Source organism: Protobothrops mucrosquamatus, unplaced genomic scaffold, assembly GCF_001527695.2.
Source record: "Protobothrops mucrosquamatus isolate PMUCROS unplaced genomic scaffold, P.Mucros_1.0 scaffold1134, whole genome shotgun sequence".
Classification (NCBI taxonomy): Eukaryota; Metazoa; Chordata; class Lepidosauria; order Squamata; family Viperidae; genus Protobothrops; species Protobothrops mucrosquamatus.
The window spans coordinates 6,389-27,375 of record NW_015387352.1 but is presented as its reverse complement, the minus strand read 5'-3'; the positions used below and the strand labels follow the sequence as shown (position 1 = coordinate 27,375).

Here is a 20,987-nt window from a genome sequence, read left to right as displayed (position 1 = left end):
TGAAGGGGAAAGGAAGGAGATGGAGAAGGAAGGAGATTGAGGGGGAAAGGAAGGAAGGAAGCAAGGAGAGATTGAAGGGGAAGGGAAGGAGATGGATGGAAGGAAGGAAGGAAGGAAGGATTGATCTTTGGAGAGTCATGTTTTTCTAGATGGTGATGAACTGCAACTCCCAGAATTCCCCACTCTTCCACAGTGCTTTTTAGGGCTGCTGGGGATGGTAGTCCAATAAGGTCTGGAGACACACATAGATGCCCTCCGACGGTGAGGGAGGTGGGCCGGGTGGCGCGGGGAGGCTCCGGCGCGGTGCGGAGGGCGGCCGGGGGCGGAGTGTGGCCGGGCAACCAGGAGACGTGGGGACCGGCTCGGCGCCTCAGCTCAGCCAGCAGCAGCAGCAGCAGCAGCGCGTTGCTAGAGCAGGGCGGGAAGAGAGGGGGCGATGGTGGCAAATCATGAAAGCAGCGTCCACACGTTCAGGGTGCAAACGCCTTGGATGGTTTGGCTCCCCCACCCCTTTATTTACTGATCTGCCACAAGCTCGTGCAAACAAGCCCCGAGGAGTTCTGAACGAGCGGTCGTTAAAAAAAAAAAGCTTTAAGCAACGAGGCAGAAAGGGGAACTCGCTCACGGCTCTTTTTCCCCCCTTTCTTGGCAACTGGGAAGGCAGCAGCCAGAGACGCCGCTGCACAAAGGGAGGCGGAGAGAGGGGCGAGGGGGAAAACCTCACTCAACTTTCGCCCTTATCAGACCCGGTTCCCTTCTGGTCGACACCCACCCGCCCCCTTCACCTCCTGCTACAGATCGACGCTACCCCTCGGGAGTATTTCGCCAGGCTTTTTTTTTTACCTTGGCCCTGCGCTTCTCCCAGACGGAATCGAGGCAAGAGGACCTGAAAGATGCCGAGCAGGAGGTTCATAGCCGTGGCGATGCGGCGGTAGCTGCTCTGCAATGGGTAGCGCAGCCCCGCCATGCTGCTGAGGTGGCTGTTTTCCTGTCTGCCCGAGCTGGCTGGCGGAGCTAGCCTTGAGCAGACATTCTCACTAGTGTCTCGGTTCCTAAGACCATCGGAAATATGTGTTTTCCGATGGTCTTAGGCGACCCCTGTGAAAGCGTCGTTCGACCCCCCAAAAGGGTCGCGACCCACAGGTTGAGAACCGCTGCTCTACAGACATAAGTAAGCTACAAAAAGCTCTCATAGTTAAATTTGTCACATGACCCAAGTGGAAGTGATCTATTACTGGTCATCAAGTAGAAGAAAACATAGTGATTGTGAACAGGATGTTTGTGAGAGGCACAGTAGTTCCCATTTATTACTCATATTGTTCATCCTGACCTATGTGCAATCTTCCAAGTCTGAGATATGGTAGGAGGACTGATAAGTCTTATCGGATCTACTGATCAGAGACTTGTCCCATTAATCTTGTGGGCATAAACAATACTGCTAAGCATGACTTCCAGTAGATGTAGAGTTACTGCATGCCTTTGGGGAAGGGGGTGATGGATTTGGGGACCTAAGTGGTGTTCCTGAGAATACTTCCCATTGAAGGCAAAAGAAAGGAAAAATATTAAATGAACGTCTGGTTGCAGTGTTAGTGCAATTGAGAGGGTTGAGGTTCAAAGAATGGTGCAAACATCAGGAAGGAAAAAGCTGCTTTGCATTATGGTATTTATTTTACTAAGACGGGAAAGTATATTTCTGGATGATGGCTAGCTAACCTCATCATAAGGGCTTTAAACTAGAATGCAAATGCATTCTATTTAATTCAATGCAAATTGAATTGTCAAGTAGTGGATTGGATATAGCAACAAAACAATTTGCTAGTTAGAGACAAATGAGATGGCAAAGAGAAGAATGGGTTGGGTTTTCTGGATGTCTCTGCACTAATGCGCAAAACATGGTTGATAGGCAAGATGACCCAGGTGTTATTAGGCACTGAAAAATGGTGGGATGAATTTACCGGTGTCACATTGGGTTTGATGGCTACAGTTGGTTTCAGAGGAACAGTCAACACAAGAGAGAAGGTGGAGTAACATTCTTTATCTTAATGAATTTCCACAGGGCTGATGGTAATAAGACTGTTGAAAAACTCAAGGTAAAAGAGCAAGCTAATAGCAGGGATACCTTGCTAGGAATGTGCTGTATATCAGAGGTCCCCAACTTTGGGGCACCAGAGACCGGTTCCATGGAGAAAGGTTTTTCCACGGACCGGAGAGTGTGTGATTTTGTATGCTGCCTGCATCCCATGGATGGGACTTTGTTTATGTTTATGTTGTTTATGTTTATTTAGATTTGTATACCGCCCTATCTCCCTTACGGGACTCAGGGCGGTGAACAGGCGATAATAAAAATCACAATAAATATCTATTCTAAAATCAAATTAAATAAATAAAGGCCTGCTCTAAAATACCCCATATAAAAACCTATACTAAAACCTAATTAAGACTACGCTTTGCTTGTTTGTGCGGACTGGTTGCTGGCATGCTGCAGCCCAGTACTGGTCCACGGACCGAGGGTTGGGGACCCCTACTGTAGATTACCAAAGCAGTCCAAAGAAGTGGATGAAGGTTCATTAAAACAGATTAACCGAAGCTTCAAAAAAAAAAAAAAGTCATGAAGTGGTTGTGATGGGAGATTTTAGCAATCTGTTGGAAAACTAATTCTGCCAAATACAAGATGTTGCATAGATTCTTAACTAGCGTTGGTGATAATTTTCTCTTTTAAAAAGTTGAGTTAGCCACTGGTTGATCTACCTTGGATATGGTCCTAATTGGCAGGGAGGAATTGAATACATTAAAAAGTGGTGGGAAATATATGGTGACCACACCTGTTTTTGATTTTAGCAAAAAGCTTTGTTAAAAAATTACAAGTTTTAGAAAGGTTGATTTTATAAATTAAAAGAAATAGGAGAGAAAATGTCATGAGAAGAAAATCTGAAATGCAAAAATATCGTCCCTGGCTGGGTTTCTTTTAAAAGAAATTAAGGATGCCGCAGTCTCAAACAACGCCAGTGAGGAAGAAAAGGAGGTAGGAGGTACACTATCTAAAGGAGCCAATCTGTGTGAATAGGCAGTTTGTGAAGTAGCTGAGAAAAAAAGGGTGCTTCTTTAGAAGGAAGGACTTAAAACTCAAGCGATTGTGTAAAGCTTTGGCTCAGAAGTGCAGGAAGTACACAAAGGGAAAGGTGTAAAATTAGCTAAACTTGGCAAGAGAGATGAAATCCAACAAGAAAGCTTTTTAAAAATACGTTCATAGCAAAAAAAAAAGGCAAAGGAAGTGGCAGAGTCGCTGTTTTTTCCAAAAGTGAATTCTTAATGGTGAGGGCAAAAATACAGGGAAACTCTTATTTTGCTTCAGTCTTCACTGAATGTCATTTTAAAAATAAATAACTGCTAAATAAATGTTACTGTTTAAACTATTTAAATAAATGTTAAAAATAACATTTTAAATATTTAAAAACATTAATTTAGTAGCATACATCGGAAAGGTTCACAACAGGAAAGGGTGCAGGATGGTAGGGATGAAATAAAGGAGCATTTGACTAATTTGAATGCTTTCAAGGTCCCAGGCCCTCATGAAATACAGTCTAGAATACTGTTGAGGAACTATTGTCTTTGATAGGAGGGAAGATACCAAATGACTGGTATTTCCCCTCTTCAAGAAAAACAGGATCCCAGTAATTATTGAACAGTGAACTGGACATTAGTCTCTGGGGGGATGATTGAATAAGCAGGCCATTTGTAAGCTTAAAGATTGCTGTGATTGCCAGGAGCTTTGTCAAAAATAGGTAATCCGAGACGAATGTCATCTTCTTTGACAAGATGCCCTAATAGAACAGCTGAAATAACTTGGGATATTCAGTCTGGAGAAAAGAAGAAACTAGAACCAAAAATAATGGACATAAATTGCAACTATCTAAAGTTCATTTAAATATAGCAAAAACCTCACTGGAAGATCTGTACGATAGTAGACCAACCTATCCTGTTGCTGCACTTGCCCTCTGGAATGATGGGTTATTCTCCCCCCCCCCCCCCCCGAAATCTATGTGGCTCCTACCCTTATTTGTTTAGGAAATTTTTTATGGCTGTTTTTCCAGCTGTATTGACAAACTGGCTGTGGAATGCCATTTTGGGGGGTTGGTTTATTGTTGTTATTGGTTTATTGATGGATTGTGTCTGTGATTGATTGATGAAACTATGTGGTCAATAGGAGTTTGATGACACATAAGGGTGTATATGTGTTGTAAAAGTTGTAGGCTGCCCAGAGATGTTAATGAGTCAGGTGACTTCAGATTTGACAAAATAAAAATCTTATCTATGAAGACTGTGGACTCAGTTCTCCATTTCTAGAGGTGTTTTAAGAAGGATAAGGATAACTTAATTTCTGGATGTAAGTTTTTTTAAAATCTTTTGGGGTCTTGCTTGTTACCATGATAGGTTTTTAATTCTTTTTATACAGACTTAAAAATAAATCAGTAAATGAATGGTTTTCCTGTATATTGCAGAGGGCTGAACTAGATGATCCTTTCAGCTCTACTATTCTGTTTTCTGTTATGTGTCTATACAGTGTATTTATCAGTTTCAGACTAGTATAGCTGAGTGTCTAAGTTGAATCTCCTCTTAGAAGAACGGAGCATTCTGCTCTATCTGATCTGCTGCGGTCTGAGCTGTAAATCAGATTGAGACTTTGAAAAACCATAAGGAGAAGATAGTGGCAAACTAAGTCATCAAGAGTTAAGCATGTCTTTTTTGTTGTCTTCACTTAAATTCTATTTTCAGTGGCGGTTACCCTCAAGGAAATGCCTAGAGACATAGGCCAGTTAGATTGATCAAATTACAATATTTTAAAATATTTTTGATATTTTAAATTGGTCTGAACAGCCTTTTTTTTTAAAAAAAAAATCAGATTATTAAAATGTTTGTTGTTTTAGCATAAGAATTTATAAAAACCAGCTAGTAGGCATCATTTTAAAAGAATCATCTCTCTTCCTTCACACTGGATCCTGGAAGAGTATAAAAGATATACTGCAATAACTTTAGATAATCTTACTTTAGGAAGAATATTTTAAAAGTTCCGTGGTTTTTCATAAAGTTCTTTAATGCTTTTCCATAAAACCTAATTGAAGAGGTTGCGTAATTAGGACAGTTTGTACAAAGGAAGAATAGCTGCTGAAAAAGAACGGCTTACCAGGGTGTAACTGATGATTGGATTTGATAAGCGTGCATTCCTCATTCCACAGTCAATATTTTCTCAGTGGCAGGGCTGTTCTTGTATCCCAACACATAGCCTGTTCCACCTACTTGGAGAATAGCATTTGCATCAGCCCTCTTGAAATCAATATATGGCTGACACATATCTGGAGGACTGAGAAAACCAGTCCAAAAGATTTTTGTGAAAGGGTGTTTATGCACTCCTTTTTCTGCCATCAGATTTTATAGAAGAAAAAAAGAAAAGAAAAGCATCTTTGAGTCGAGCTTGATACCTAGCGATTTCATGGGCATCCATGTCATTTTCCTGACAACAATAACAGGTGTGGTTTGCTGTTGTTTTCTTTCAGGAGAGTTTTTCAGTTTCGGAGGCTGTTTCTTAGTATTTTCCCATCAAAATGGCCTTCCAGAAATTCCTAAATAGAATTTTTGCGCATGAATAGGACTGGGGCCATGTGGTACAATATAATGTATAATGCATTGAGAAGAGGCTACATCTCACTGCCATGCAGAAGCTTCCTGGAAAAAAAATCCCATTAAAAAGTCAGGGAGAAGGTCATTTGAAAAGTCTTTGGATAGCTGCTGCAACTGGGACTAGTGAGAGATAGGACTGGGCTAGATGGATTTTCATCAATCTCATGCCCCTTGAGACAGTTTTTGGAATTTTTTTAGAGGCCCCATAGATGAATGTTGGTTCCAATACATTTGGAGGCTATCAGATTGGGGAAAGCTGAGGTAGGTGGACAAGTAGTCTGACCTGCTTGGCAACTGCTTTTTATTGTTGGAAGAAAAGTCTTCATCATGGTTCAGTCCAAGCCGGGGATAAACAACATGGCGACTGCTTTAGAAAGAAGGTTGCAGTTTATTGAAGAGGAGAGCCAGACAGAAAGATGGCTCTGGAAGAAAAGAGAGAAAAAAAGGCCTGAGCACATGTAGGGAGTAGGTTTTTATACCCTCTGGAGCCTTTTGTTTGGAGTTATTCCTGTGGCATGAACTTTGACCTGAGTCTGAGTGTGCTTTTCTGGTATTCTGATGGTGATGGGTTAATCCTATTACGTCCTAAAGGTCATATCCTGCTTCCCTGGGGCTGGGACCAATGACTCCTAGAGTTTGGGTGAGGTATGCAGAGTTTAGGTGTCTTTGTCTTCTTAATCTCCTAGCTTCAACCTTCCTGATGGTTTACATCTGCATTTGTACAGAGCTGGTTTCTGCTTGAGGGAGGGAGACTTGGGGCTATTAAGAAAAACTGGGCATGCTTTTCTGCCTCTTTAAGATCCTTTGAGGAAATATATATTTCTGCCCTTTTAATATTTCCTTCTCTGGGGGGCGGCTGACTTCCCACATTATAATCAGAGTTTGTTGAGATGACTCAACCTTCTTCAGTTTGGTGCTCATCATTGTATCATTACAAACAACAAAAATAATGATTCCTTCCATCCCGCTAAAGAGAAATAAGAAAGTACTAATAATGTAAAGCTTCCCATATGTATTTGAATAATAAAGCAAGATATTTTTGCATGGTCCATTTTTTCTGCCTACAGGATCACTGTTCAATGATTTTGTATGGGTAGATGTAGGACTTTCCCACAACTAGTCTTTGAGGAAGGAAGAGAGTAGTTACAAGCTTGCTGCTGGATGACGTGGGTGCAGTAATATGATATACCTCATGGGTTGAGAAAAGGACTCCAATTATTTTCTGTGAATTGGGGCATACGTGTTCTCTTATTACTAGGTCTAATAGAAGCAGAGCCAAAGCCCTATGTATCATCGGCATCTTCAGATATGTTCTTGTGAGAACAGTATAATCTGAGGTCTTTTTGACTTAATGATATCGAATTGACTTGAATACCCTTATGGCTAAAATGCAATAATGTTAATACTATAAGTAAACAGGCTATGATGGGAGTTATTATTTTTGAGACTTGGGCTTTCGACTATTTGTGTTTTGCAGTGCAGTAGTACTAAGATTGCCAATGTTTGAGCTAGTCTTTACTCATAATCAAACAGTTCTTCAAAGGACTCTGGAATGGAATCGTATTTCTTTTTAGTCAGCAAAGCTAAATATTCTAGCCAAAGTTCCTTACCTAATGTGGCTGTCCCTTCATGAACCTTTTAAACTCACTCTCGTATGCATTACACAAACTTCCTCAAGTTTCTTATTTCAGTTTTAGAGGAAACTTGGCAAACTTTCCTGATTGTTTTTTTTCCCCTTCTAGAACTAAATCATGGCTTTTCGGAAGGCAGTGAAAGGAACTATCCTCATAGGAGGAGGAGCTATTGCAACTGTCTTTGCCCTCTCACAAGTTTCTCAATATAGAAAAAAGGTAAGTAAATTGGTTTAATACTTGTAAATTTCATGCAGATATGTTATTTTTATTGCATTAATACTGTAATGGTGGGTTGGTGCTATATTAGGTTATACAAATTGGAAGAGGCTTCAACCAAGAACACTGTCTGTATATTATTTTATGGTTGCACCAATGAAAAGTTCATTCATTTCTAAATAAATTTCGAAGTCGGTTTTTGTACCATTTCACACCATCCTCTTTGTAGTAATTAGATTATAAAGGATACAAGCAGCATATCAAATGTAATTTAAAACTTTTAATGTTGTTGAAATCTTCAATCAGTAAGAATTATGGAGGCTAATTTTGTATTTGTACAATAAGATGAAATCCAATTGTTTCGTTGGCAAAATATAATTAATATGAAGCTCTATTTGAATATTTAATAATTTGCCCGTTGACATCCTAGCAATTCGAAAACATCCAAATGCAAGTACATCTATAGGTACCACTTCGATGGGAAGGTAACAACATTCTGTGCGCTTCATTGTATAGTCATGCCAGCTAGATAAGAGGTCTCCAACCCCCGGTCCGTGGACCAGTACCGGGCCGCGGCATCTCAGTACACAAACAAGGAAAGCCCCATTCGTGGGATGCAGGCAGCACACAAAACCACGCCCCCTCCGGTCCATGGAAAAACTTCTCTCCACGTAACTGGTCCCTGGTGACCAAGATGTTGGGGATCTCTGAGCTAGATGACCATGGAAATATCCTTGGACAATGCTGGCTCCCTCAGCTAGGAAACGGAGATGAGCACCGCTCCCTAGAGTTGGAAACAACTGGACAGGGGAATCCTTTATCTCTTTTTAGTGTGGCTTTGCAGTCTCATCCAACAGTTCAAGGATATAAAGAGTGAGCCATGACTATAATTAATAATTGTTGGGTTGAGGTGACATCTTCCACATTGGATGAAAAGAAAGGAAATTAAAGCTTCTTATTCCCTTTAGGTTCTCCAGAGTTTCAGATTAGAAAGTGAAAATTAAGGAATAGATAATTTATAACCTTTACAGTCATTAAAAAAAACTCTTGGTAGTTGCAGCTGTATTTCACATTTTAATCGAATGTAGGTAAGAATATCATTGCCCAGTTTAAGAGAGCCAGTTTGGTGTAGGGCAGGGTAGGCAACCTTGGCTCTTTTATGACTCGTGGACTTCAACTCTCAGAATTCCTGGGAGTTGAAGTCCACGAGTCATAAAAGAGCCAAGGTTGCCTACCCCTGGTGTAGGGGTTAAACACCAGGCTAGAAACATGGAGACTAAGAACAGCTGTGTGATCCTGGGCCACTCTTTCTCTCTTGGCCCTTAGAAGACAATAGCAAACCATTTCTGAAATCTTGCTAAAAAAACCCTGCAGGGACTTATCTAGGCAGTTGCCAGGAGTCAACCATGACTTGAAGGTGTGCCTGCGTGTGCACGCACACATACAGAAGTTTAAGCATAGGGAATACTGTGAAGATACTGATTCTTTCATAAAGTTGAATATAGGAGGCCTTTGATACAGCCCGTGATATTTGTTGTAAGAGTCTTCATCTAGAGTTGAAAAATACGACTAAAGGCTGGAAAAGTAGCATAGTAGTATGCAGTAGTAAACCCCCTGTCTCACAATGTTTCAGTTGTAAATCTGGGACCATTGAGTTTCCTAATAATTAAAAGTGGAAATTTATATTCTGTGCAACCATGGAGTATATAGAGAAAGTAAAAATGGCAAGAGAACAAGAGAAATCCTGTGCTTTTCCTTTATTCTGACTTTTCCACCACTTGTAGCTGTTGTCTGCCCATATCCAACAGATGATACCAAGTGGAAGGATTGTTGCACAAGAAGATGGCCTGTTTGTCCTGTTGACATATCTAATTGTGGGGCAGAACTACCTTTATTATGCCTGTCAGTCATGTAGAGGATGTGATAAATGACCTCCAGATTAGCAGGAGAGAAGGAGGCTTTAATTGGCTGTTATTTTTTTTTCTAAGCAAGATTTTTCAACACTCACCTGTGCTGAGAGAAGACCTAAGCCAATTAACATACGGGCCAATTTTATATTCTGTCTTCTAGAAACATCTCATTTACTGTACAACTAGTAAGCATTCAGCAGCAAGCTGTTCTGTCTGCATTTTTAGGAAGTCATTGATTATTCTTTGCCAAAGCAGCATTGAAGACAGGAAAATGAAGTTTTAAAAACTTTTGTTATATTTTTATGTGAAAAACTTTGGATAAGAGCCTTATGCCGATGCTTAGTCTGATCATGCAAAGGCTTAAAACAGGGAGAGGATTTAGGCATGTAACAAACTTGTTCAAGTCATCTTTGTCCACATTTGCTTAATCCTTGACTTCCCCATAATGAAAAGAGTAATCTGAAAGAGACTTCCAGTAGCATTTATTTAAACAGTGGTAGGAGAGTACATCTTACAAGGTTTTCAATTCCATTTTCAAGTGAACATGAGTTTTGGTGTTTCTAAAATATTTTCGCTCTTAGATTATTTTTAGTATTGAACTTCATAGTTGCTTTCACATGCTGAAATTCAGTATAGAGATTGGTCTTAAAAAGTAATATAAACGTTCTGTGTTTTTTTCACTGCTGTGTCTATAACAGCAACAACACTCTGACAATAATAGAAGATTTTGGATGTGGACTTGACCCACTTAGCAGAAATATGCTTGTGCTTTCTTAGGCTTGCTGCTGAATAAACATGTATGATTGCCTAGTTAAGAATTTATTTTACTTTTTTTCAGAGTTCGTTTCAAAGTAAAATACGAATTTACAATGAATCATAGAAATTAATAATGCATAGAAATACTTAGGATACATATAAGTCAGTTTTACTTTTGCATACATCTTCTCGAAATAAATGTGTTCTGTGATCACACACGTGATGAAACACTGAATTTTGCAAACCGTAAACTTGCGCAGGATATATCTTTGTAGCTATAAAATAGCAGCTTGTTTTAATTAAGACAGAGAAAGCACATTTTCAGAATGTGAATTCAGCATCTAAAGCAATACAATTATATGAAGACCCAGAAAACTAGAGATGTATTTTTACATTTCTAATATTAGATGCACACTCACACAGAAGCTAGTGCCAATTGTTGCTATTTTGCAGTCTCATGAATTCTTTTGTAGGCTGTTAGCGTTTTATATTTAATAATTTCAATTGTCTTTTGTAAAAACAAAAACACAGCAAGCAAGGTCTTAGTCTACTGGTTTATATTTAAAGACGCTTTCATTAAGTCTTTTGTGGTGATTTTAGGAAAAGTAATGGGCATGCTGGCATACTTAATAATGATGATGATAATATTTGTAATAATATTTTGGGATTATTTTATTTCAGTGCTATTCAAACATGAATCTTTTGTGCTGTTCTTAATGACTACAGATAAGGATGTTGAACTAGTAGTGCTGCTCTTTATAAATCAATATTAAATTATGCCCAACTTCCTTCCTTCCTTCCTTCCTTCCTTCCTTCCTTCCTTCCTTCCTTCCTTCCTTTCACTTTATTTTTGCAGGGTCATCTTGCATCTGTGGAAGCTTCAGAATGTAAACTTGAACCAATGCTAAGCTCCCTTCCAACTAGGGAGAATCACTTCCAGGCTTTGAGAGAAACCGCAGAATTTGATGTTCTTATCATAGGTGGAGGTGCCACAGGAAGTGGTTGTGCCTTAGACGCTGTTACAAGAGGTAAGTGATTCATGGAAATATAGAAGTTGGTTGTTTTGTATCTAGGCATTCATATGTCCCAGAGTTAGGAATATATTTTTACATTAAAAGTATATTCGTTCTATCTAAATTCATTGCTTTTCCTTTTCCTTTTTTTCTATTTTTATTTTTATTGTATTTTTTTTCTGTATTGTATTGTATTTCTGTATTGTATTTTTTTTTACTGTAGTTCAGGGGTGTCAAACTCAATTTCATTGAGGGCCGCATCAACATTGTGGTTGCCCTCGGGGGGGCGGGTGTGTGTGGCCAAGGTGGGTGTGGCCTATTGGTGGGCGTGGATGGAGTGGGTGTGGCCTGCTGGGTGTGCATGGCCAGCTCTACATCGTTTGCGTCAAGGGTGCCTGTGGGGGCCTGGGCAGGAGTGGGACAGATCTGAGGGTCTCTGGCAGAAAGGGGTGGGACTGGGGCAAGCGCCAAGGCATGGTCCATTTCTTCATTCCTCACAAAGGATGACACCTCCCCAGCATGCACCCAGGGGGCGGGGCTGACGCGGCAGGGGCTGGTTCCTCACTGTTTCTAGACGGCCTTGTGGAGCTAAGACTGAATGCGTTTCAGCATAGATGGCCACCACAAAATTGTACATAGGCTCCCGGCCGGCCTGGCCCAGGGCCAAGGCAGTGGGGGCCGTTCCCTGACTGTTTCCAGGATGGCTTCGCGGGCCACATGAAACCACTTCGCGGGCCACATCCGGCCCCCGGGCCTTGTGTTTGACATGTCTGCTGTAGTTGGTTTGTGTTATTTACTGTAATCTTTTGATTGATTCTTTTAAATTATATTTACAGGTTTGGGGATTTTTTTATTCATAGTACAGTGTTTAAAAAAGATTAACAGAGCTTGGATTTAATTGCTACAGTTCCTTTATTATGCTATGCCACAAGAGGTCTTCTCATATTCTGTCTCTCACTCATACCTTTGTCATTCAATCCAATATAATGCCTGTGACAGGCCTAAGGCATTTTAAAATGCTGTCTTGGATCATGATAGAGATAAGTTGCTAACATCACAGTTCCCAGTTCTGAAAACTTAAAGAGGCTCATGCCTTTTGATATTCCAGAAGCATAGTTTCTAAGCATGGAGAATTCAACAAAGTGCCTTTTGTTTAAAAGATGAAATGAATATAATTTGAGCATTTGAGATTATCTCTTTTGACTTGCCGGGCTTTCTTCTATTCCGTTTGTTTTTAATGTCATTGTCCAATATATCCAACTCATCTTGGCTGTGTGGGAAGCCTGCGCTTCATGTTATGATCTATTTTTGGGGTGTTCCTTGCTAAGCCAGTTTGCCTTAAATCCTAAAGAACTTCTGCCTTCCTAATTGTGAATTGCCTTTTCAAAATTGCCACAATTCCTTACTACCAAAACTTGCAGTACAGGTAGTCCTCAACTTAATGACCACCACTGAGCCCAAAATTTATGTTGCTAAGTGAGAAATTTAAGTGAGCTTGATGTATTTTACGACCTTTCTTGCCACAGTGGTTAAGCGAATCACTGCAGTTGTTAAATTAGTAACATGGTTGTTAAGTGAATCTGGCTTCCCCATTGACTTTGCTTGTCAGAAGGTTGCGAAAGGGGATCACATGACCCCCCAGGGCACTGCAACCGTCATAAATGTGAATCAGTTGTCAAGCATCCATATGTAAATCATGTGACCATGGGGATGCTGCAATGGTCATAAGTGTGAAAAATGGTCATAAGTCACCTTTTGAGTCTTGTAACTTTGAACGGTCATTAATGAAGTGTTGTAAGTTGAGGACTACCTTTAGGTGTAATGGTAATGGTGACATAATAAAGGCGGAAAAATAACAAACAAACAAAAATTCCCATATTGAAAGGATAACTTGATAACTAGCCCTGGTTGGAAGAGCAAATGAGAAAAAATAGGAAAGTCATTTTTGAATGAGAAAAATTAAATCAAGTTTTGTCTTTAGATTATGGGATCTGCTTCTGCTTCATTTAAACCTCAAGATCTGTCAACTAGTGCAGATATTATGGATGGGATATATAGAATCCAGAGTCCAGAGATTTATTTTGACTATCAAATATGGGACAATTTACATTTTTTAAATCATTAGAATCATGATTTAAAGATTTAATGTGATTGAATTTGCTCAGTATGTTGTGGAAAAATCAATTGTGATGTACTTAGTAAACCATAGTTGAACAAAAATAGCGTAGTATAGTATCTGTGGAAACATCAGATAAGTTACATTCAGTAATCCCAAGTTAGCAACACATAGTTTAAGGTGATGTGGAAACCTTTTAAAAAATGGTTATTATAAAAAAAATGTAAGAAAAAAATTCTGAACTATTTCTGATTTATACCAGTAGATTTTAGTCTACCTTTCTGTCTATGCCAGCTCTGGATTATAATNGGGCCTGACCTAGGGTGAATTTTAAATAGGGATAATTTTTAATGATTTTAAATAGTCACAGCCACTAATATTTGGATTTTAATTGGTTTTTAGAAGGGGTAATTCTGTATATTGTTTTAACATGCTGTGAGCCGCCCTGAGTCCCATGGGGAGAAGGGCGGCATATAAATTTTGTAAAATAAATAAAATAAATAAAATAGTTCGTACTTCCTCCTTGGACATGCAAAATTGTGTTACTCCTTCTTCCACACCCTCTGTTAAAATCTTGCAATACTTGCTTTCATTTTTCCTGTTTTCTTCCTTAAGTGGCTTTGTATGAATGATTGCCACACGGGAAGCATATATATTGACAGGGGTTGTGACATTAGCATGGCTACTTTATTCAGTTTTGAAAATAACACTCGAACGAAGTTAGTTTGCATTAGATGGGATTTCCCCCCCCCTTCCCTTAAAAAGGAATTTCATTTTAAGCGTTCTGTAGGTGTTTATTTTTAACCGCATTTACTTTCATTATGATTATATTTTACAAAACAATAGAAGGGTCGGTGGGAAAAAAAATGCCTGAAAATTGGTAATGAGGTATGCAGTTCAGAGTCAGTCTCAAGATAGCGATTGTGCACTTGCACTGCATTAGTTAGAGGAGATGTTATCAGTATTACATTACAGTTTTTCATTTAGCACAAAAATATGAATTAGTTACAACCTCCCCAAGGCCCATTAATCTTCCATCTGTCTCCTGTTCTGCTTTTATAATATTCTACCTCAGTGTTTCTCAACCTTGACAATTTTAAAGCATGTGGACTTCAACTCCCAGAATTCCACAGCCAGCATTGCTGGCTGTGGAATTCTGGGAGTTGAAGTCCACATGCCTTAAAATTGTCAAGGTTGAGAAACACTGTAATTGATGAAAAGTTCTGAAGAACTTGAAAGCTTGCACTCTCCTCTGAGTTGGGTGGTTCTAATAAAGGTATTACCCGATATTGATTTTTTAAAAAAAAATTCTGTAGACCATTATGTTCATATGTTGTTGTTCTGCTAAAAAAAACATAATGCAAATTTAAAAGGACATTAATAACGCTAATCGTTTGATTATAATTTAATTACTTTGTTTAATTTGTTCTCATGTGTACCAATATCAAGAGTTGGAAAATAATGCGATAACTATGTCTGGGCCTGAACTCTTCTTCTGTCCTGCATTAGCTTAATTTCATTTATCCTCACTCATCTAAAATTTTTAATTGTCCTTGTATATTAATGAGAAGGAGAAAGGTTTTATGTTACCCTCAAATTCCTTCTTCGGTCATTTTCATATCTTCAGTTTTTATGACTTACGTCAAAATATTTCTCTGAAAAGGCTGCCAAAGAGATGACATTATGCACTTTGAATACAAATTTATCTATATTCAGAGCAATTTTTTTTCTTGTGATTGTCTGTACCCTAGAGAAGGGTCTTTAATGAATTACATACAAATTGTGTAATTTAAGAAGCTAATTTGGTCTTCTGGTTATGCAGGCCTCAGCACAGCTCTTGTAGAAAAGGATGATTTTGCATCAGGGACTAGCAGCAGAAGTACTAAATTGATCCACGGCGGAGTGAGATATCTACAGAAGGCCATCATGAAATTGGATTTTGATCAGGTAATGGTTTAGGATGGCTGCTGCAAAGCAAAACAATAGGTTGCTTGATCTAGTGAAATTGGTTCTCACACTTACGACTTTCAACACACTATTTGCTTTCAGTCGATTTAAACTTTGAGAAAATATGCAGAAAATGCATATACAGAAAAAAATGCATAAGTAATTAAAAATTATGGAATGTTTTATGTTAGCATTTGGTCAAGTAATTGAAATGCAAAGTGTACGTTTTAGTAAACTGACACTTTGATAGCACTTTATTTATTAAATTTGGGTTCAAATTCTCACTATTTGAAAAAAAAAATCCTAAAACGTGTTATGGTAAATTTATTGTTTTGTAAACAAGTTGAGAAGCTTCCATACGTTTAAGACAATTATAATTTTTTTTAAAAAAAACTGTAGTAACAGCACACATTGCTATTATCTGTAAAAGTGTTCGTATTCTTTTCAAGCAGCGGGTGCCATTGTGTAAATTTGTGTGATGGTGCAACGGCCAAAAATGTAAAAATGCTTGGAAGATTATCAAAACTGTCAAGATCTCATCATTTGCACCCTCAAAATTCTCTGTCTCATAAAGGCTATCTGATCTTGTGACAGTTTTAAATGCTTTCCTTGGGGGGAAAAAACAACTTTGGGTTCTTAATACCTGATTTACAGTGAACCTTAGTTTCCCTCTTCTCACTCATACACTGAACTAGCCGTTTCGTAGTGCATTTCTCCATATTAAGACTAAATTCTGCAGGCAGAACATTTTTGGTAGCAACAATTATTTCCTTATCTTGATTCTAAGTCATTCGATTCCATTATATCGCATTTTGATTCTATAGTCGTTCTATACAAGATAGCACATTGATTTTTATTGAATAAGGAGAAGGGAAGGCAGAACATTTCTGTAGCTCCAGGAGATTTAAAAACAGAAACAGGGATGCCTCTGTGATGGTTTATTTTTTTTTAATATAAGAATAGAGCTGGAAGCCTCATTTAGGCCATTGAGTGCAACCTACCTGCTCAGTGCAGGAATTCAAATTAAAGCATTTCAGTTTAAAGCCTGCACTCTTCCAATGAAGAGGAGCCCAGCACCTTTCTAGGTAATTGATTTCACTATCAAACTGCTCTTACTATTAGGAAGGGTTCCCCCCACCCCTATTCAATTAGAATCTCCCTTCTTTCTCTCTATGGAGATTCTCAGTCATCCAGAATTCCAGATCATGGTTGTTCCAAAGCTGCTTTTCCAAAAGACAACTTTCTTGTTTTGTTTTTTCCCCCATTGAAAACATTCCACTTCTCATTCAGAAAGCTTCTTCAATTAGAAGAAGAATTCTCCTAAGTCTAATTATTAATTTATTAATGGCTAATGATTGATTAATTAATAAATAATAATTATTAATAGTTATTAATTAAGAATTATTTTTCTCCATTGATGAGAAGAAGGGTGTTCTCATCGAAGACGTTTCTTCAATTAAAAGTTTCTTAGATGAGAAAATGTTTTCAAATAAAAAAAACCAAGTCCAGTTGCCTTTTGGAAAATCCCCTTTGAGGGTTCCTTCCTCTCATTTAAACCCATTCTTCAGTGTCCCGCATTCTGGGGCAAGAGCGATCAAGTTTGGGCCCCCGTTTTGAGTCACATGCTTTCCTGTATTATATTCCTTCTCAGTTGTCTTTCCCATACCTACCTCCTTTATTAGATACTAGATAACCTTTATTGACATTTTTTACTGTGGGCACAATGGCACACATTAAAAATGAAATTTAGTTGCTTGCTCTCAAAGTGTACATATACATAACACACATTTAAACATACTATATACAACATATGTATCTTTCTTCATAGGAGATCAGCTTCTTCAAACTTCTCTGAATTGTTCTGAAAGTTTAACAGCCAGACCTTAAGAACATATGGAAGCTGGGCTTGACCAGTTTACTTCCTGTAATGCATTCATTATACTTCCATTGATGGAACCTAAAATTTAATTTACCCCTTTTATAGCCATAGCACAGTGATCCCTCCAGTTCATGTGTAATTAACTTCTATTCCAGATCTGTTTCACACATGCTGTTTCCACTTAGTTGTGCCTCCTGGATTTTTGTCCTTGCTTCAGGTTTTTCATTTTACATTCCTCAGCTGTCTTCTGCTAGCTGTTGGTCATGTATGTAGCTCACATTTTACTCAGTAAGAAATTTGAACGTGTGTATAATGTTGGGAAACTACTGTTCCCTTAGAACACGGGTGTCAAACTCGCCATGTCACATGACGTGACACGACGTATCGCGACTCTTTTTGCATTGCCGGCAATGGGGTGGGCGCGGCTTCGGTATGATGAAACCGGCCTGCGGGCCGGCAGTTTGACACCTCTGCCTTAGAATATGAATGTAATTAAACACTAGCGCGGTATATAAAAAAAAATTGTGGCAGTTCCGTTTTTTACTATTTCAGATGTTTTTTTTAACTCAATACAGTTTTGAGTTCCAAACTGTTATTTTGAATTTTAATCAGTATTTATTTTAAGATCAGACAGCACTTTCTGGATGGACAATGTGCAAAATTCAAATTTACTTGAATTTGGTTGATTAATTCCAGATTTTCTGTTATTGATTAGACAGGTTTTTATGTTCTAGAGTAAAATAGAGCAATAACAATATGAAATCAATACTGAATTGTCTTATTTTTTAAAAACAATAATTAGTACATATCAATTTAGAAACTGCATAGACTGCTATCGTTCATTCCCATAGAGCTAGGTAGCCCTAGACATACGACTGCTTGTTTAATGACCGTTCGAAGTTAAAGTGGCATTGGAAAAAGTGACTTATGTCCGTTTTTTACATTTAACGACTGTTGCAGCATCAACAGTTGATCAAAATTCTGGCACTTGGCAACTGAACTCATACTTATGACGGTTGCAGTGTTCCCAGGATCATAAGATCATCTTTTTGCGATTTTCCCGACAAGCAAAATCAGTGAATCCAGATTCACTTAACAGCCGTGTTACTAACTTAACACCTGCAGTGATTCACTTAACAACTGTGGCGAGAAAGGCCATCAAATGGGGTAAAATCCTTAACAAATGTCTTGCTTAGCGATGAAAATTTTGGGTTGAATTGTGGTCGTAACTCAAGGACTACCTATAGGGCAGTGGTGGCGAACCTATGGCACACGTGCCGGAGGCGGCACTCAGAGTCCTCTCTGTGGGCACGCGTGCCATCCCCCAGCCCCGCCTCCCCCTGCAACCCCTCCTCCCCAGCAGCCCCCCCGGAGGAGAATCGCCCCGGGCGTCACCCATGTGGAGCAGTGCAGCCAAGGACATGGCAGCAGGGACAAGACTCTGCCTTCGCGCCCCATCACACACATTTGATGCTATGGGGCGTGGGCGGAGGGTGTGGCTGCCATGGTGCTGCAGGGCCACCTGGGCGATCTGCAGGCTGCAGAGGCGGTGTGTGGCCCTGAGGGCGGCTGGGGTGGGGTGGCGGATAAGGCAGGGGGGCAGAGTGGGGGCTGGGCGGGGGTGGGGGCGGTTTTGGGGCACTCAGTCTCTAAAAGGTTCACCATCACTGCTATAGGATATGGTGATCAAGACATTGAACTGGCACAAGGGAAATGCAAGTTCTTGTTCCGCTCCTAGCTGTGAAAACTTACTGAGTGGCTTTGATCCTTTCTCTCTCAGACCAACCTTATTTCACACAGTTGATGTTGTGGTAGAAAATGGAGGAAGGAGAATGTGAACACCATATTGAGCTCCTGAAAGAAACTTCGAGATATATTTTAACTCTTTTTTCTGCTATAAAAATACATCTTCTTCTGGTCAAAGAATGACCTGTACAAATTTTTATTACAGTCATAATTTCTAAAGTTTTTTTTTTTTAAATATTACAGGGAGTCCACAAAATAGTAACAGATGGTTGTTCGTCAGTATCGCTGAGAATCAGTTCAGTAAATTCTTTATTATTATTTTTTCTTTTTCTTTCTTTTTTTTAGTATAGAATGGTGAAAGAAGCCCTCCACGAACGTGCCAACTTGCTTGAAATTGCTCCTCATTTATCTGCTCCTCTGCCTATAATGCTTCCAGTTTACAAGTAAGTTATTTAAAATTTACTTTCTTTTATTTGCTTGGCAGGTTATTCTTACAATTTAATCTGTGTCACTGTGTAGGAATTATAGTGCTCCTCCCCCCCCCCGTGGGTTATTTTTTATTTTGTTTTCTTTTGCTTTTGCTAGTGCCAAGCCTAATTTCTTACTTTGTAAGAACAAAATATTGCCATTATTTTATAGAAGTGTAATGTGAAATCTTTTGGACCATTGTTTTAATCTGGTATGGCAAATGCACAAAGAATCCTATTGGCATTTTACTGACAGATTGATTACAGTGGCAGAAACCTTTGATGTTGCTATACCATAACTGTGCTTGAATTAAATCTTGATTAGCCGTCTGAGAACTGAAACTTACGGGCGTTTATGTGCATCGGTGTTTATATGCATTTATTTATTTAAACGTTGAAACCGTGTCTGCATCTCTGTGGTATAAAAAGGGGAAAAATGAGATGCAAATGTATGCATGCTGTTAATTTTCCTGACTTCTCAGATGCCTTGAGAAAGGAAAATACATAAGTAGCTTTTTTACTCTGGTTAGACAGACCAGTACTTTACCTTAAATTAGTCAGTAAGATGTGAAAAGAGAGTATCCCATTAATGTTCTTGAATAATAATAATTTATTAAACTTGAATTACGCCTGATTCTCAATTATTCCGGACAATCAAAGAATTTACAATAAAATCAATAAAACATAAAAAATATAGATAAGCGCACAAATGTATGCTGTTTAGGTCTTACATCGAGGATGCATCTGAGGAGATGTTACAGGAAGAGAATAGTTAAGTGTTTTGTAACTTACCTATTTGAGTTTTGATCTTTAGAGAGGTACTGGGAGAGGGACGTTAGCCTGAGCTGATGTCTTATCCAGGGTCTCTAAATGACTTTCTAAACGAAGTGACGTTTTGAGACTTAGTTTTCACACATCCCACCACAATGACTCAGAAAGAATAACATTAAGCAGTGGAAACATCAAGGATTGGAGAGAGAAGTCATCAAACCTAAATAAACATACTGTGCTCAGATGATGTGGTGTTATGTATCCAAGAAAAATATGGTGATGCTACAGCACTTCCAGAACATGTCTTACAAGTACGATTCTGGTACATTGTACTTTCCATGTCTCAGTGTAAAAGTATACAAGCTTGCTCCATCATTTCAGACGCCTTACAAGAAAGGGAATTTTGAAGCACCATCCAAGTCATTTAAATAAGATTTCTTGTTATGTAAGAAACTTCAGATGCCTGTAGGCTGCTTAGTTATGTGCTGTTGTTAGAAACTTGTTAACTAAACATTAGAAATAAGTATGCAAAACACCAGTCATTACTCACTTTTGCTCAAGCATGCACAATTTCTGTTGCCTCAAGAGCTGCAGCTGGCTTTATGTTATATATCAAACATTTTATTCCAAAAATTGGTCAAGGCCAGGTCAAGCTCTCCCCCAGAGATCCGGGTGATTCCGGATCTCCCCTCCTTCCGCCGCGCCCTCAAGACTTGGTTATTTCAGCGGGCAGGACTGGCCTAGGGGTATTTTAATTGGTTTTAACAAAATTTTAGTAGAAGCGGCCTATTCAAATATTTATTTTTAATCATTTTTAAATTTTGTATGGTATTGTATTATTGTTTTTAAACTGGCT

The 20,987-nt window shown here is 38.9% G+C and overlaps 1 protein-coding gene across 1 annotated transcript in view; it reads left to right on the top strand.

Moving 5' to 3' along the window:
• LOC107291502 (glycerol-3-phosphate dehydrogenase, mitochondrial-like) overlaps positions 1-20,987 on the top strand; it is a 35,082-nt gene that overhangs the window by 11,112 nt on the left and 2,983 nt on the right. Inside the window, exons 2-5 of the mRNA XM_015820500.1 lie at positions 7,419-7,526; positions 11,049-11,220; positions 15,144-15,268; positions 19,239-19,336. Of these exons, the coding sequence (XP_015675986.1) occupies positions 7,428-7,526; positions 11,049-11,220; positions 15,144-15,268; positions 19,239-19,336 (494 nt within the window). The 5' untranslated portion in view covers positions 7,419-7,427. The remainder of the gene's footprint in view (positions 1-7,418; positions 7,527-11,048; positions 11,221-15,143; positions 15,269-19,238; positions 19,337-20,987) is intronic.